The sequence below is a fragment of the Callospermophilus lateralis genome, chromosome 6, assembly GCF_048772815.1.
Source record: "Callospermophilus lateralis isolate mCalLat2 chromosome 6, mCalLat2.hap1, whole genome shotgun sequence".
NCBI lineage: Eukaryota > Metazoa > Chordata > Mammalia > Rodentia > Sciuridae > Callospermophilus > Callospermophilus lateralis.
The window spans coordinates 148388992-148404838 of record NC_135310.1 but is presented as its reverse complement, the minus strand read 5'-3'; the positions used below and the strand labels follow the sequence as shown (position 1 = coordinate 148404838).

The window sequence follows — 15847 nt, the reverse complement described above, 5'->3', positions numbered from 1 at the left end:
CTTCTGTGCTTTTTAAAAATCTCTCAAAAATGCAGTTATGAGAAATGAATTTCTCTAAATGTCTAAAAATATTGTATGAAAACATATCAAAAAATGGTAGATTATTGGACAGTCCTACTTGTTATAAACAAATAGATTTAACAACAACTTTCATAGATGAGACAGCAGATGGATGATATTATTTTATACATTCCTATTTAGCCAGTTTGAAATACCTTTAAGAATGTTTACTGCAAATATATTGTTTTTTCATTATCATGATCAATTCTGCAGTACTAGGGATTGAACCCAAGGATGCTTCACCACTGAGCTATATCCCTCACTCTTTTTTAGTTTTCAATTTGAAAGAGGGTCTTGTTAAGTTGCTGAGGCTGGCTTCAAACTTGCAATGGTCCTGCAGGCATGCACCACTGTGCCCAGTTAATATATTATTTTTAAAAAATAGTTTTCACTCTATCTTTGAATCCATCAAAGGAGAAGATGCTTAACTAGACCGATGGTTGCTCCTGAGAATTACTTAAAATGCAACTAAACAATCTTTGGAGATGAAACCTAAACACTTATATTTTTATCAAATCTCTTAAATAGTCATAATATACACTACTATGGAAAATCTCTACTCCAGGTTTCATAAGAGATACTTATTAAAATGTCCTAAAGTCATAAAAACAAAACCTATCTCAGACAATTAAATACTTTCTTTAATCCTCACAGAGTACCCAGTGTTTCTAATATTAGTAGGCTGATAGCAAAAACTCAATATATACTCAACATACTCTATGCATCAAGATGAAAACACCACACCTGTAAAGGACTACATTTGGGGTTTGTTCATAATTTCCTACCTTCTTATAGAAATCATATTATATTTTTAAATACTCTGTATTTGAATTTGGTGATCAAGATTTTTCCATTCTAGATTTTATTAGAATCTCTGGTAATGATGCACTTATAATTTGGAAAGGTCCTCTAGATCACGGATTGGCACAGTAAGTATGATCCGTGAGCCATATCTGACCCGCCACCTTTTTCTGTATTGTCTATGACCTAAGAATGATTTTTACATTTAGCAAAGTTTAAAAAATTAATACTATTTTGTGACAGGTGAAAATTACACAAAACTCCAATAATTACACAAAATCCATAAAGTTCTATTGGGAACAAAACTTGCTGTGTTCAATGACTACTTTCATTCCAGGATGGTAGAATCAAGTAGTTGGGACAGAGACCATATGGCCTGGCTCAGGAAGCCAAGAATTTTTGCTGTATTTACTAAAACCTTCTTTTATTTTTATTTTTTACAGTGCTGGGGATTGACCCAGGGTCTTGTATATGCCAGGCAAGTGCTCTACCATTGACTACCGAGTTAAATCCCCAACCCCCAAAATATTTTTCTTTTGCTATTTACTAAAAATAAAACACTAGTACTAAAACTAGAATATTTTACTCATTTATAGAAAATGTTTACTGACTCTTGGTCTGGATGACTTAATAAATGTCCTTGGAGGCTAGGCTTTCCTATCCATCCCCAATGAAAATTAGTCACAGTACTTCTATATTTTATCAAGAGTTAGCATTTGTAATTTAATCAACGATACTCTGATGGCTTATATTCTAATGCATCCAGTTTTTTAGAGCACAGTATATCACTGATATTATGGGATACATAGTCCTCAGTGAGTGGGAAGGTCCAAGAAAGATCTCAAGAGGAGTCACTGTCACGGTAAATTTTTTAAAAGTAAACAGAAATTAACCAACACTCCCCCCTTCCAAAAAAAAGGTGATGCCTCGATACTACTCCCAGAAACTCTGGTTTAATTGGTCTTGGATACAGATTAGGCACTGGCATTTTTTTAAGTTCCCCAGGGATTCTCATGCAAAGCCAGGTATGAGAAATCACTGCTCTTAAGACATGTCATCCGAATCACACAGCTGTGTGTGCCTGCAAAAACTCTAGTGCGGACAAAGCCAAAACTGCAACGAACAGGATTAGAAAGAATAGAGGTGTGCAGGAGCCAGAGCACTGTGGGGTGAAGAGCACCCAAAGAATACGGACTTTACTGTGGAGGTTATGGGAAACCAAAAGAGATGATCTATAAATAAAAATATTTTACAATCAAATTTGCCATTTAAAATATTACTCAGGTAGATATAGGAAAGTGAGACTGGAAGAGATGAGAGATAGTAAGACTATGTCAAGAGTCCAAAGAGAAATTAAGGCCTAGACTTAGGCATCAATCTTTGGATTGAAAACAATTTGAGAAATAATCAGGAGGACTGCTGACATATGCTGGATGATGGGCAAGGGAGAGGTCACATCTGGCCTTCCAGATTTCTGGTGAGAGCAGCTGAATAGATGATAATGCCAAGATTTACAAGCATAGAAAAGTATGTTTGGTCCATCTACAATACAATCCAAATGTTTGGGAGGAGGGAATAAAGAAATTAAAAGCAGGAAAATGTCAAGTAGAATCTGTGGATATTATCCACATATTCATGCCAGTGCCCAAATGAATAAATCTCAAGTTTGTAGTGTCTGCAAATTTTTCCTAAATGTATTATTTATTGTCAAATTTAAAAATCAATGATTATTAAAAGTTATTATATTTAAATTTTAATCAGAATTGAGGATACAGAAAGCTGCAAAGAACATCACTCCCACCTAGTGAGAAAGATATAACTCACAGAATCATAACTCTTCCTCATCCCATCATGAGGATGCAAGACAACAAAGCAACACAGATTCAAAAGAGGGACAGGTCCCCCAAAGGAGAAAGGGGACATACACAATGTGCTAACTAGGCGCAGCACAGGAGTTGGAGGTGGTCACCATTCAAGGGCATAAGAAGAAATCAACCATAAAAGACCAAATCGGCTAACGAGTCCACCTTGAGTATCTGATACAAGGACATCCACACTTACTTCCCACTGGCCACTCAATGCACTCCCTGGAAAGACGTAGGCAGGAGACCCAGGAGACATACTCTGGAAACAGAGGACAGTAAATCCTGTTACCCAGGGCATAGCAAAAACCCACTGTAGCTAAGGTTTAGGGAAGGGTAGAAGAAAAAATTCTCTGTCCTTAGGGGTGAAGTAGAAAACCACCCAGGACAGGCAGGTGACTGTTAAGGGAAGAAGGGGAAACTCCTGCCCAAGCCCCCTCACAAACACTAGGGGAAGTGTGGTCACCTAGGAAGGCAGGAAAGCTGGCAAGGCCCTACCTGGAGACTCCAGTACACAGAGCATGTCTAAGATTGAAACAAGACCAGGACAGCCCCCAAACAGTCTGATACAAGTAACAAGCAACGGCAGTCCACCACTGGGAAGGACAGTGTGTGGGAGGCCCTTCTGTGGGGAGGAGTATACAGCTGGTGAAAAGCTGACAACAGAGCACTAGCACTGAAACTTACTATCCCTTGGCACCTGGCTTCCATCCTGAGCATAAGGCACCACCAGTAACCTCTAGAGAACCTGAAGCACACAGTGTACTGAAGGTAACCATAGCAACAGTGAAACTCAGACTCAGCTCAATTCCTGAGTAGGTTAAATCAAGTCTTCATACTACTGGTCTAACAGAAGCCACCCATTTCCAGGAATAAATATGTACCTCAGTCTCCAATGTTCTACTATGTGCTATGTTCAACAACAAAGAATTATGGGAGGCATTAAAAAAAAAAAAAAGGAAAAAGAGCCCACTATTGGAAGATAAAGCAATCAACAGAACTTGACTGAGACAGCCCAACTAGTAGAACCACTAAATAGGGACTTTAAAATAGCTACCATTGCTATGTTAAAGGCTCTAGGAATATGGGGGAACACAGGAACAAATGGAGAATTTCAGCAGATGGAAACCAGGAAAATGAAAAGGAAATGCTAGAAAAAGTTTAAAAAAAAAAAAAAAAAAAAAAGGTCAGAAATGAAGAATTCTTTTAACAGGCTCATCCAAAAACCTGAGATACAGGTAAGCAAAAAATCACTCACTTAAAGATAAACCAAAATAAATTACTAAAGTTAAAATAGAAGAGACAAATGGGAGGGGAAAAAGAGGAGGAAAGAATATCCAAGAGTTAGGGAACAATCTGAAATGGTTTATCATTTATGTAACTGGAATCCCAGAAGAGAAAAAAGGAAAGAATGAGAAGAAGATACTTGCAGAGACAGTGTCTAAAAATTTTCCCAAAATAATGAGACATATCTAAGAGTCTTGGAGAATCCAAAGCAAGATAATTAGGCCCCTTCTCCCCCAAACATCCTGAACAAGTGCTCTATATTAAACCTGAAAAACACTAACAGAACAAAAGTAAACCAAATACATAAAACACATACCTTGACACATTAAAGTGAAATGACTGAAAACCAAAGACAAAGGGGAAATACAGAGGGCACTCAGAGGAAAAGACATACTGCACACATCAGAATAAAGATACGGAAGCACATTTCTCAGTACAAAGTATCAATTTGGAAGATGTCATGGCTTAGATATTAGGTGTCCCCCAAAAGTTCTTGTGTGAGATAATGCAAGAACATTCAGAGGTGAAATGACTAGGTTACGGAGTCTTAACCCAATCAGTGATTAATCCCGGTGGGATTTAACTGAGTGATAACTGAAGGGTGTACCTTTGGGGTTTACATTTTGTATCTGCTGAGTGGAGTCTCCCTGCTTCCTGACCGGCATTCTCCCACCATGATGTTTGCCTCACCCCGAGGATTGGAGTTAGCTGTCTATGAACAGAGATCTTTGAAACAGTAAGTTTCAAAGTGTTCTTGTCAGGTCTTTTAGTCACAGCAGCGAAAAATCTAACTAAAACAGAAGAAAATAGGGACATCTTTAAAAATACTAAAAATAAAAAAAAGCAGTAAAGCCAGAAATTTACATCCAACAAAAGTATCTTAGAAAACTGAAGGTGAAATGAAGACTTCTTCAACGAGGAAAAGCTGGGGAATCAACTGCCAGCAGACCTGCATTGTAAATCATACTAAAGAAAGTCTCTGGACAGCAGTGTGGAACCTAACTCTAGTAAAGAAGTGAACCTCAAAGGAGGTTAAATAAGGGAAAATAAAAGGTATCTTTCTTATTTTTTATCACAAAAATTAAATTCTTACATTTGTCCACTTGAAACTTCATTCAACATATAAGTTAAAGCTACTGGAGGCCCTAATAGCTATATAATTCTGCAGCTTGAGGGCAAAAACACTACTTTTTAAAATCAACTGAGATACCTTCAAGAGCTGCTTTAACATGTTGCCTCTTAAAACTTTTGACAATACTGTTCATTACTCACTTAGGCTCAATTACCCCTTTGCTTACTAATTGTATAATTTCAAATTGTAAATAACAAAGCCACCATTGAATAGTAAAAGAGAGTTCTCAGAAAAGCAGTTTCCTAATTTAAAACAATCACAATATCATTTTCTTTAAAGAAATCATGTTAAAGGTTTTTTTAAATAGCTTAAAATTATTTTACATGTAAGCCATAGCACAATATTCCTAAAATTTGTTCTTCCTCATAACTTATTAGTTTACTCAGTTATTAAAAAGGATAAGAACTAAATGTGAAAATATAAATCTACTCTGAAGTTATAACAGAGCAATTACACAGTACTTTCATTATTATCATTACTTATATATCCTCAAGCTACTTAAATTATACATGGGGTATGAAAAAAAACCACATTTTTTGGAATCAGATACTGACCCAAAAAATATGAACAATGAATAAAATGATTCACAATTTCATGATATAATATTTCAAGGGATATATTCTGAATGCTAAAACAATGAACTTTTAATGACAATGAGTATAACTTTTAATGAGTCTCTCAATATAACACCCCAAATTAAATCTAAATATGGGACCAAATAAATGAATGGTAGATCAGAAAATAAAAGCAAAATCAGGAAAACCTAGTGAGCAATGCAAAGCAAGGTCCTAATAGGAACACCTTAAATGTTATTCTGAAACTAATCCTGAGGAAGCAATTATGCTGCACTGGCATTTAAAAAACAAAAACTAACTTTCAGAACTGGAAGGGATCATTAGATATTAAATCCAGAGGTTTCAAACCAAATTTAAGGCCTAATTAAATTCTAAGAGCCATTAAATGGTGTTCAGAAAACTAAAATTTTTATTGGTTCTATGGCTTACCCTACAAATAAGCATATCAAAGGTCTGAAAAAGGCCCTCTTAAAAAAGAAGTATCAAAAATTAGTTTAAGTCAGAAGAAGATATATAATCAATCAACAAATACATGAAAAAATGCTCACCATCTCTAGCAATCAGAGAAATGCAAATTAAAACTACTCTAAGATACCATCTCATTCCAATAAGAATGGCAGCCATTATGAAGTTAAACAACAATAAGTGCTGGCAAGGATGCTGGAAAAAGGTACACTCATACATTGCTGGTGGGACTGCAAATTGGTGCAGCCAATTTGGAAAGCACTAATGGAGATTCCTGGGAAAGCTGGGAATGGAACCACCTTTTGACCCAGCTATTCCCCTTCTCTTGTCTATACCCAAAAGACTTAAGAAGAGCATACTACAGGGACACAGCCACATCAATGTTTATAGCAGCACAATTCACAATAGCTTGACAGTGGAACCAACCTAGATGCCCTTCAATTGATGAATGGATAAAAAAAATGTGGCATTTATACACAATGGAATATTAATCAGCACTAAAAAATAACAAGATCATGGCATTTGCAGGGAAATGGGTGGCGCTAGAGCAGACTATGCTAAGTGAAGTTAGCCAATCCCTAAAAAACAAATGCTGAATGTCTTCTCTGATATAAGAGGGGTGACTCAAAATGGGATAGGGAGGAAGAGCGTAAGAAGATTATCACTAAATAGGGAAGAGAGGTAGGAGGAAAAAGGAGGGAGAAGGGGAATTGCACGGAAGATGGAATTCCTAGACCTGCTCTCAGATTTTAATTCTATAAACAGGACAGGGGACCTGGAGCTGTATAACCAGTCCAGGCTATTCTGCTGTGTGGCAAGGCGTAGAAGCCAACACAGATTAAAAGTAATTCACCACAGGGGATAGAGAAGAGAACGTTATTGTGTAATGAAAATCCAATTTCACATTACTATGAACTTCTTTGCAAGACACAGGCATCCAAGAGCAGCATATGATAACTTTAGACCTAATGAAATCCTGGCAGCACATACTCACTAGTGGTCCATTCCACAAACAATTCGCCTCTCCAGTCCCTATCACCCCACACAAAGGTACTTTTTCCACTCTCTGTCTCTTCTTTTGTTATCATCAAAATCCCACTGCCTGGCTCTTCCTGAATTCAACAAGCCATGAAAGTTAGGAGAGCTTCTTCTAGACCACGAGCAACTATGGGCAATGTTTGGTATTTTCATCTTTGTTCATCAGTGTTTACCACAAAGACTGGCACAGGATTCATAATGAAGAAATAACCAGGACTGCTGGGTTCTGTGGTGTACACCTGTAATACCAGCAGCTCTGGAGGCTGAGGCAGGAGGACTGCAAGTTCAAAGACAGCCTCAGCAATTTAGTGAGATCCTGTCTCAAAATAAAAAATAAAAAAACAGACTGGGGATGTGGCTCAATGGTTAAGCACCCCTAAATTCAATCCCTAGTATCAAAAAAGATATAACAAAGATTAACCCTTCAAAGTGCTAGAAACTGCTATTTTATATAATAGTTCTAACAATCAAACAGCTTTTTTTTTTCTGTCACCTTCTGTTCCTGTTTTTCTTGCAGATCCTTCATCCCCTCACCCTCTTCTCCCTTGTCTCTGGTCTTCCCCTAAGGCCTCGTTTCTTTTTCCCACACCTACCCTATAAGACTGTTAAAACCAGCTTCCTGCAGCCCCCAGGGATCCCCACCACAGCCCCCTGTGGTTCTGGAGCTGGTCTTTGGAACCAACAGGATCCATTGTGAGACGGGGAGAACACTTTCAAGATTATGTTACAGAAGACTGTGGCTTGGTCTTCTAGATTGCTTTCCCTCACTTTCTCTCCAGTCTTTTGCTCCAGGAAAATCCGTGTTGTGAGCAGACCTGTGGAGTGGCCCTCCATCTCCAGCCAAGTGCCACACAAACATGGCTAGAAGCTGGCCAGTCCGCAGAGCACACAGCAGGACTGGACCCTGTAAGAGCCCAGTCAGAAGAGCATTTCTGAACATCAGATACTGGGAAAACTGGAAGTAATAATGGTGCCTACCTCATGGGATTATTCTTGAGGATCAAATAAAATACACATAATGTTTCTTGGAACAATGTCCAGCACACTAAAAAGAGTTAGAGAAATGTTAACTACAAAAAGTAGAATTTCTAAAAAAAAAAAAAAATACGTATCACTTCTAGTACTTTTAGTACTCTTCTTCCTAACTACTGAAATCCTGCATATGAATTGCTTTATATGCTAATTATTTACAACCATGGTGAATTATGAAAAAATAAAAAAAAATTTTAAATATTTTTAAGTTGTAGATGGATACGATCTTTATTTATTTTTATGTAGTGCTGAGGACCGAACCCAATGCCTCATGTGTGTGAGGCAGAAGCTCCACCACTAAACTATATAGCCTCAGTCCAAAAAAAATAGAAAATTAATGTGCAAATACATGGGACAGAATAAGAGATGAAGGGCAATAATGGAATATGTTGATAAGCCATATTAATTGATATAGCAATCTACATTCCTCAAAACCTTTCTCATTTTTTCAAGTCCTAGTTCAGTACATATACATATGCTCCTAGATTACATTCTAAAATTTAGATTATCATATAGGCAACTGGATTCCATGAAAACTATGATTCTTCCTTCTTGCATAAAGTCTGTAAAAAGTCTCTTTTTCTTTCAAGGCTTAATCAACTTAGCTCAAGGTCACTAGATGGAATTTGATAGTCTAATGAGACCTCTTCCGAATGTGCTATCACAGCCATTGTACAGTCTATGATTAATTTTTATTGCTAAATACTGGGTCATTAAAATACATAATTAACCTATCACATCTTATATAATCATATACATGAGATAAGATAATAAATTATACGGTCACTGTAATTATTTGAAGTGAGATACATGGGAAATGCTTTATGTAGTACCTGACACATAATGAGTGTTGAATAAATATAGCCATGATTAGAACTATTCATCCGATACTATGTAAATCCAACGCCACACTATCTGGGCTCTCTTCTTAACACACAGCCATTTTTAATTACAATTTCCTTTCCTGGTTCCAATTCCTCCACCTTCTTCTATTTTAAGTTTCCTTTCTATAGGAAAATACCTCTAGTAACTCCTCTTTATGATTATCTTACTTTCTTGGACCTTCCTTTTAATCACTAAACAAATATAAATAAATCTCTATTTTGAGAGTTAACTACTAAAGAATCAAAATTAGAGCTTAAGTACTTGCAGGATTAATCTAGAAACTGTATTAGGTTAAGAAATGTCATGTGGACCTTGAACTTCATATTGGCAAAGGATATGAATTTATACATGATTCAAAAATAATGGATGGCAACCAAGAAAGTAAAAACCTGATGATAATTCTTATTTTTTAAACTTACAGCATCTTCCTTCAAATATACAGGTGAGCACTGTAAAAAGTTAAATGCAATAAAGTATTATCAAGTGGCTTTGTACCACAAAAAGTAAGGAATTTTTCACAAAAAAATTAAAAATTAAATTTCAGAAAAAGTAAATTCTGGCAACTAGCACAATGAGAAACAACACATGTAATTAAGGCTACACTTACAAAACATCAGTAGACAACTGAAATAACTGTCTACATAAACTGACCTCTAAAAGAGGATTTGGGAGGAGGAAGCTAACCAAATAGATGGAACGCAGGGTGACAGAGAAGACTGCTTGGTAGCACTACTACAGGAAGGCACCGGCTACACCGCTATGTGTGAACTATTCCAAATATGTGTGGTAGGTACCAACTTTCTCCCCCTTTCTACTGACACTGAATATTAATACTAAAATGCCTTAGCAATTGTAAACTCCAAAAGGGAATGATTACATTTATGAAGATCCTATAAAATAAGCCAGCACACACACACACGTGTGTGTGTGTGTGTGTGTGTATTATATATATATACAGTCCCAAATGCTAATGACTTATGATTTTTCAACTTAATGATGGCACAAAAGCATACGCATACACACAGTTTTCCACTGTCAATAATAAACTATATGAGATAGCACTTTTTTTCTAAAAAGATTTTCTGTTAGATGGTTTTGCACAACTGTAGGCTAATGGAAGTGTTCTGAGCACATTTAAGGTAGGCTGGGCTACACCATGGTGTTTGATAGATGTATTAAATGCATTTTCAATGTACAATGGGAAGTTGAGGAGCATCTGTGTATACATCTTACATCTACATCTACATACCTAAATAAATGTAGACATATATACCACCCCTTTTACCCTTCATCGCAGTCTGAATATAGTTTAAGAAAAAAAAATAGAAGACTAACTTGGCAGAATTTCTAAAACTAGATATATAATTTATATCATTAACTTTTACAAAGGTGATGGCATTTTCCAAATGTCATTTGTAAATAAACTAACCCACACATACAAATGTAATAAATTTTAGGAAGCATTATTTTTCAAAATCTTACTTTTTTCAGCATTCTCTATTTAGTGGAAAAATTATGGTAGTCCTCCTTATTCAAAGTTTCATCTTCTGTAGTTTGTTACCTGAGGTCAAACGCAATTCAAAAATATTAAATGGAAATGCCAGAAATTAACAATTCCTAAGTTTTAAATTGGTCCCTGTTCTGAGTAGCATGATGATACCTTGTGTTGTCCTGCTCCTTCCCACCCAGGACAAGTCATGCCTCTGTCCAGTGTATTCACACTACATCTTGGTTATTAGATCAACTGTCATGGTACTGCAGTGCTTGAGCTCAAGTAACCCTTATTTTACTTTATAATAATGGTCCCAAAGCTCAAGAGTAGTGATGTTGCTGGCAATTTTATTACAGTATATTACTACAATTGTCCTATTTTATTATTAGTTATTATTTTTAATCTCTTACTGTGCCTAACTTAATTTATAAGAGATTAACTTATAAATTAAGCTTGATCATACATATGTATGTATAGGAGATAGGTTACCTTGTTCCTGTATCCCATGTATAATTTGGTACTATCTGTGGTTTCAGGTATCCATTGGGGTCTTGGAATGTATCCCCTCAGAATAAGGGGGATACATTTACACATTCTAGTTCCATTTACACATTCTCCAGCTCACTGAGGCAAATAGCTTACCAAGCTAATTTTAAGTACTGCAAGATTCACAATTTCTCATACCTGTTTGAGTAAAGAAGATGTATGGCACAGAACTAAGAGTCAGGAGACCCTGGGTCTAGTCCTATCTTTGCCATTAAAAAACGGAAGGACTGGTATTGCAGTATTTCTAAAGTGAAATAGTTCTAGCTCTAACGTATTAGGATGCTTCTAGTTCTCATTATTTTTTAAATTCATTTTTATCAAAGTAATCCATATGCAAAGCTACTTTCTAAAGGTCAGTCTCTAAGATTAAAAGGTTAATATATTTGCCGCTTTGCCTATAAGATACAAAGAGATGAATCTCACATCTGTTATGTGTACATATTTTTTAAAAAGACATGAATGCACATTTCCCTTTTATATTGGCATTTAATTAACCAGAATACCTATGACCAGATTTATGTAATTCCTTCAGTCATTTCTTAAACACAAGTTAGTCTGGTTCTATATTATGTTCTTTTCTATTATCTGTTTCATTTCCAAATTTATTATGATGATTAAAAAGGCCTCTGACATGACAGTATGCACTGTAAGTTGAAAGAAAAGTAATGACTTTTTCACTTATTAGTTATAAAACAGAAGCAAGTTACTCTTTGCTTCAATGTCTGATAATAATTCCTTTAAAGGTTATTGAAAAGATTAAATAAAATACATGAAATCATGGTACCTAGCACAACAAAATAACTGTATTCAACAAGCATTTGCATGTTTTAGAGATACATGTGACAATTCTCTATAATAAACATCTAATATTCATTCCTGCATAAACATCTCATATTCATTCCTGCATACTCAGGAGATGCAGCTGAAAAACAATGCCACAAAGAATGTTTGAATTATGTAAGCAGGCAGTACGATTTTTAAAATTCCACTCAATAAACGGGTATTTAGCATTTGCCATAAGCTAGAATTTAAGAACTCAGACGAGTAAGACAACAGCTTTACTCTCCAAAAGCTCATAGTCTAGAAAGAATAGAAATTATAGTGTAATTAATATATACAATAAAAAATATATACAAGGAGCAGAAGTAGCAAGATGAAGCAAGAAATTAATTCTGCCTGAAGGAGTAAAGAGGAAGTAGCTAAATAAAGTAGCATAGTAGAGGGGAAAGGAGGAGTTGCGGAGGCACTGTCTTGGGTCTAACGCTTAGCTCACCATTCACTAGCTATACGATCTGGGCAGCTTAATTTACCTGTGTTTCCTTGCAAATATACTTCACAGAGTTATTCTTAAGATTAGAAATAATATACATAAACATACTCTAATATATTGTAATGTAAGTGTAAAGTACCTAGTATATATAATAGGCAGGCACACAGTAAACTGTAATTGTCTTGTTTTAGAAAGAGTAGTGTTTGCTTGCTTGTTTTTAACAGACTGGGTTGCAATGGCACTGTAGGTAGAATCTCTTGACTAATGGTCAAATTACACAAGCTATCACTAAGGTCATGAGGAAGCACATCCATCGGGATATGACCACTTATAGGCCACTTTCTGAAGGCAGTATGTGGCTCCTATCATGTGGGGTTCTACACTTGCTAGTAAAGCATGTTTGTTTCTTTCTGCACTTTCACCCTGACCACACAGAACCTTAGTTATTTCCTACTAAAGGTTACCTTGTTCCTCTAACCCACATCTCAGTCTTGGTGTTGGTTGTTCAGCGTGTCCTTTATAAAATGAAAATGACCAATGAGCAAATGGCAATTATTAAGATCATACTGGGAGATAACTAAAGCTAACCCTGCTTTGATAGCTATTAAGAACCTAATGGTCTCGATGTGTGGAATTGAAATCAATTTTAAAATACTGTTGAATCTGGCCACGAGGTAAGTTACATTTACATGCTTCCAAAACTAACTTTCTCTAAATACCCTATGATGAGCTAAGCTAGTCATTAATATATACAAATACACGTTTTTGTTAAGTCCTTACTTATTTCAGTCTAATAAACATAACTGATACTTTTGAAGTATGAAATTGTGCATAAATACAAGGAAAGCCATAAGTAAGATAATGCTGTCTACTTCTAAATCATGAAATTGTCTTTATGTCAATTTAATTTTTCAGAAGTAAAAAAACATGTTCCACCAGGGGCCATGGCCCACAACTGTAATCCCAGCTGCTCAGGAGGCTGAGGCAGGAGGATCACAAGTTCAAGGCCAGCCTCAGCAACTAAGCAAGGACATAAGCAACTTAGCTTGACCCTGTCTCAAAATTTAAAAAAATAAATAAATAAAATAAAAGAGCTGGGGATGTGGCTCAGTGGTTAAGTGCCCCTGATTCAATTCCCAGTACCAAAAAACTAAACTAAACAAAAAACATGTTCTTGACCTGCAGCCACCAAGTAAAGGCTGTGTGCTCAAAGTTAAGCTACACCTTAAAAGTGAGGATAATGAATAAACCAGAACCTTCCTTAATTGTGTAGTTTCCACATTCAAGGAAATTATTGCCCTTAAAGTTGTCCTTGTGGTATATAAGCTCATTGATCTGTGAATATGTGAATTTTTATATAGAAACCTATGTACATTTGTATGTTTTAAAAGTATACAAATGCATAGATACTTATATGTAATATACATTATTAACCAATTTGACATTATGTATTTTGAAACATTAATGTTCATTTGAAATTAACAGTGTTACACATATTCAAGAATTAAATCCTGAATATGGTTTTAAGTTTTTTTCTTCTCTGCAGAGCGGCTCCTGAGGACTCACAAAACTGCAAATGAATCTATTTTTTAAAATTCGTAACTCAAAAGTACTTCCACGTTAACAAAACCAGAAGTTTCTTCTCAGAGCAAACCTACACATTAGATAAAAATAAGTATCTGTATTATGTCTATTCTAATAAATGTAAATTGATGTTAAAATTTAGCGAAGTCCAATTCATGATAATCTTGACGAATGAAGGGAAATACACAAAATTATCAAATGTGACAGAAGCAGCAGCTTGAAGCTGGTGGGAGAGAAACAGACAAAAGGAAATGAGAGGGAGAGAGGACAGATAAAGCTAAAATGCTTAAAAGCACTAGACCTTGGCCCAGCCCCTGACCCACTATAATCTACTTAGTCATCTCTATCGCTTAAAAAAAAAAAAAATGGAAAATAACGATGGAAGCAAATGGATCATTGTGAGCAGGGAATTTATGTCCTGCATTAGGTTTGAGATTTGCCAGAAAAAGAGCTACACCAGAAAAAGATCTAAACAGCAAGAAGCGAGGTGTGCGTGCATGTGTGCATGAAAGGGGGAGGGTGAAGACAAAAAAGCTAACTGTGCTCAAGTCTCAGCACTAACGCTACTCCGCGCGTACTACACCGGCTGGGCAGCCTCCTGGAGCCGGGCAGGAGGCGGGGGTCGCGGATGCACCCCGACCCTTCAGCAAACGGTGTAGGGCGCCGGCGCCCCCGGAACCCGCACACAGCCGATCCCATTAACACCTTCGTCGCCGGGACCCGGGCCGCTGGCTCTGAGAGGGGCGCGCACGGGGGTGGGGCGGCAGGAGCGCTCCCCCGCCCTCCGCGGACCGGAGGCAGCAGGCGAGGGGCGGCACCGCCTCCCGTCCCCAGCCCGGGCGCATCAATTACCCGTGAGGTTCCTCAGCACCGTCCCGTGGGCCCAGAGGCTCAGGACCTGCTGCACCGACAGGTTGATCATGGAGTGGTCGCCCCCCTCCGCCTTCATCTTCCCCGGAGGGCGCCCGCCGCCCTCTCCTGGGGCGCCGGGCGGCGGCGGCTGCGAGGCTCGGGGGGCGGCGGCGGGTGCGCGGCTCCTCCAGGCCGCCGCCGCCGGCGGAGGCTGCGGGGCGCCGGGCCGGGCGCTGCTGCTGCCGCCAACGAGCCTCTGCGGGGGGCCGCTCAGCGTGTCTCCCAGGCAGCCCCCTCCCCGCCGGGGAGACATTGAGGACAGCGGACCGGGGAGGGGAGGGGGCCGGGCGCTGTCCCCGCGCGGCCCCCGAGCGAGCACTCGGGGCGGAGGAGGCCGCCGCCGCTCCCTCTCAGGGGCAGCGCCGCGCCGCGGGGGCCCGACACGCGACGAGGCCGAGGTCACACCGGCAGGCCCGGGGTGATGGGCAGCCAGCAGGTGCAGCCCCCGACGGGGCCCAGTTCATCGCCGCGGGAGGACGAGGAGATGCGGGGCCGGGAAGAGGCTGCGGCGGCGGCCGCGGCGGCACCTGCCGCCTGCCTGCACGCCCTCGGGTCGCCGACACTCGAGGAACCGCCCCCTCCACCCGCGGCCGCCGGCGGGGCTCTCGTGCGCGCGCGCGCGCGCGCGCGCTTCTGCTCATCCCGGCCCCTCCTCCCCCGCCCTCCTTGGAGCGGCTGCGCATGCTCATTGCGCCCGCTCCCCGCGACCTGCCGTCCTGCGACAGCCGGCGGGTCCCAAAGCCCTCCTGCTCTCTCTCCCCTCGCGCTCGAGCTCGCGTGGCTGACAGCGCCGAGCGTCCGCCCGCAGTGGGGCGGAGGAAAGCGCGGCCTACGTCACTGGCGCCACCGCCGGGCCTCGCTGCCGATTGGGTGCTCCAAGGGAACCGCCTCCACGCCCCTCGCCCC

At 39.2% G+C, this 15847-nt stretch overlaps 1 protein-coding gene across 4 annotated transcripts in view; it reads right to left on the bottom strand.

Moving 5' to 3' along the window:
* Positions 1–15397, bottom strand: part of Tmem170b (transmembrane protein 170B) — a 34904-nt gene extending 19507 nt beyond the window's left edge. For 3 of the 4 annotated variants that reach the window (XR_013091683.1, XM_076859193.1, XM_076859194.1), the window contains exon 1: positions 14882–15214. Coding sequence is in view for 3 of the 4 variants with exons in the window: in XM_076859193.1 (XP_076715308.1) it covers positions 14882–15194 (313 nt within the window). In the remaining variant the exon portion in view is untranslated. Of the gene's footprint in view, positions 1–14881 lie in introns of all 4 variants that reach the window. The other variant, XM_076859196.1, reaches the window with a different exon arrangement.
* Positions 15398–15847: the final 450 nt, after the last annotated feature.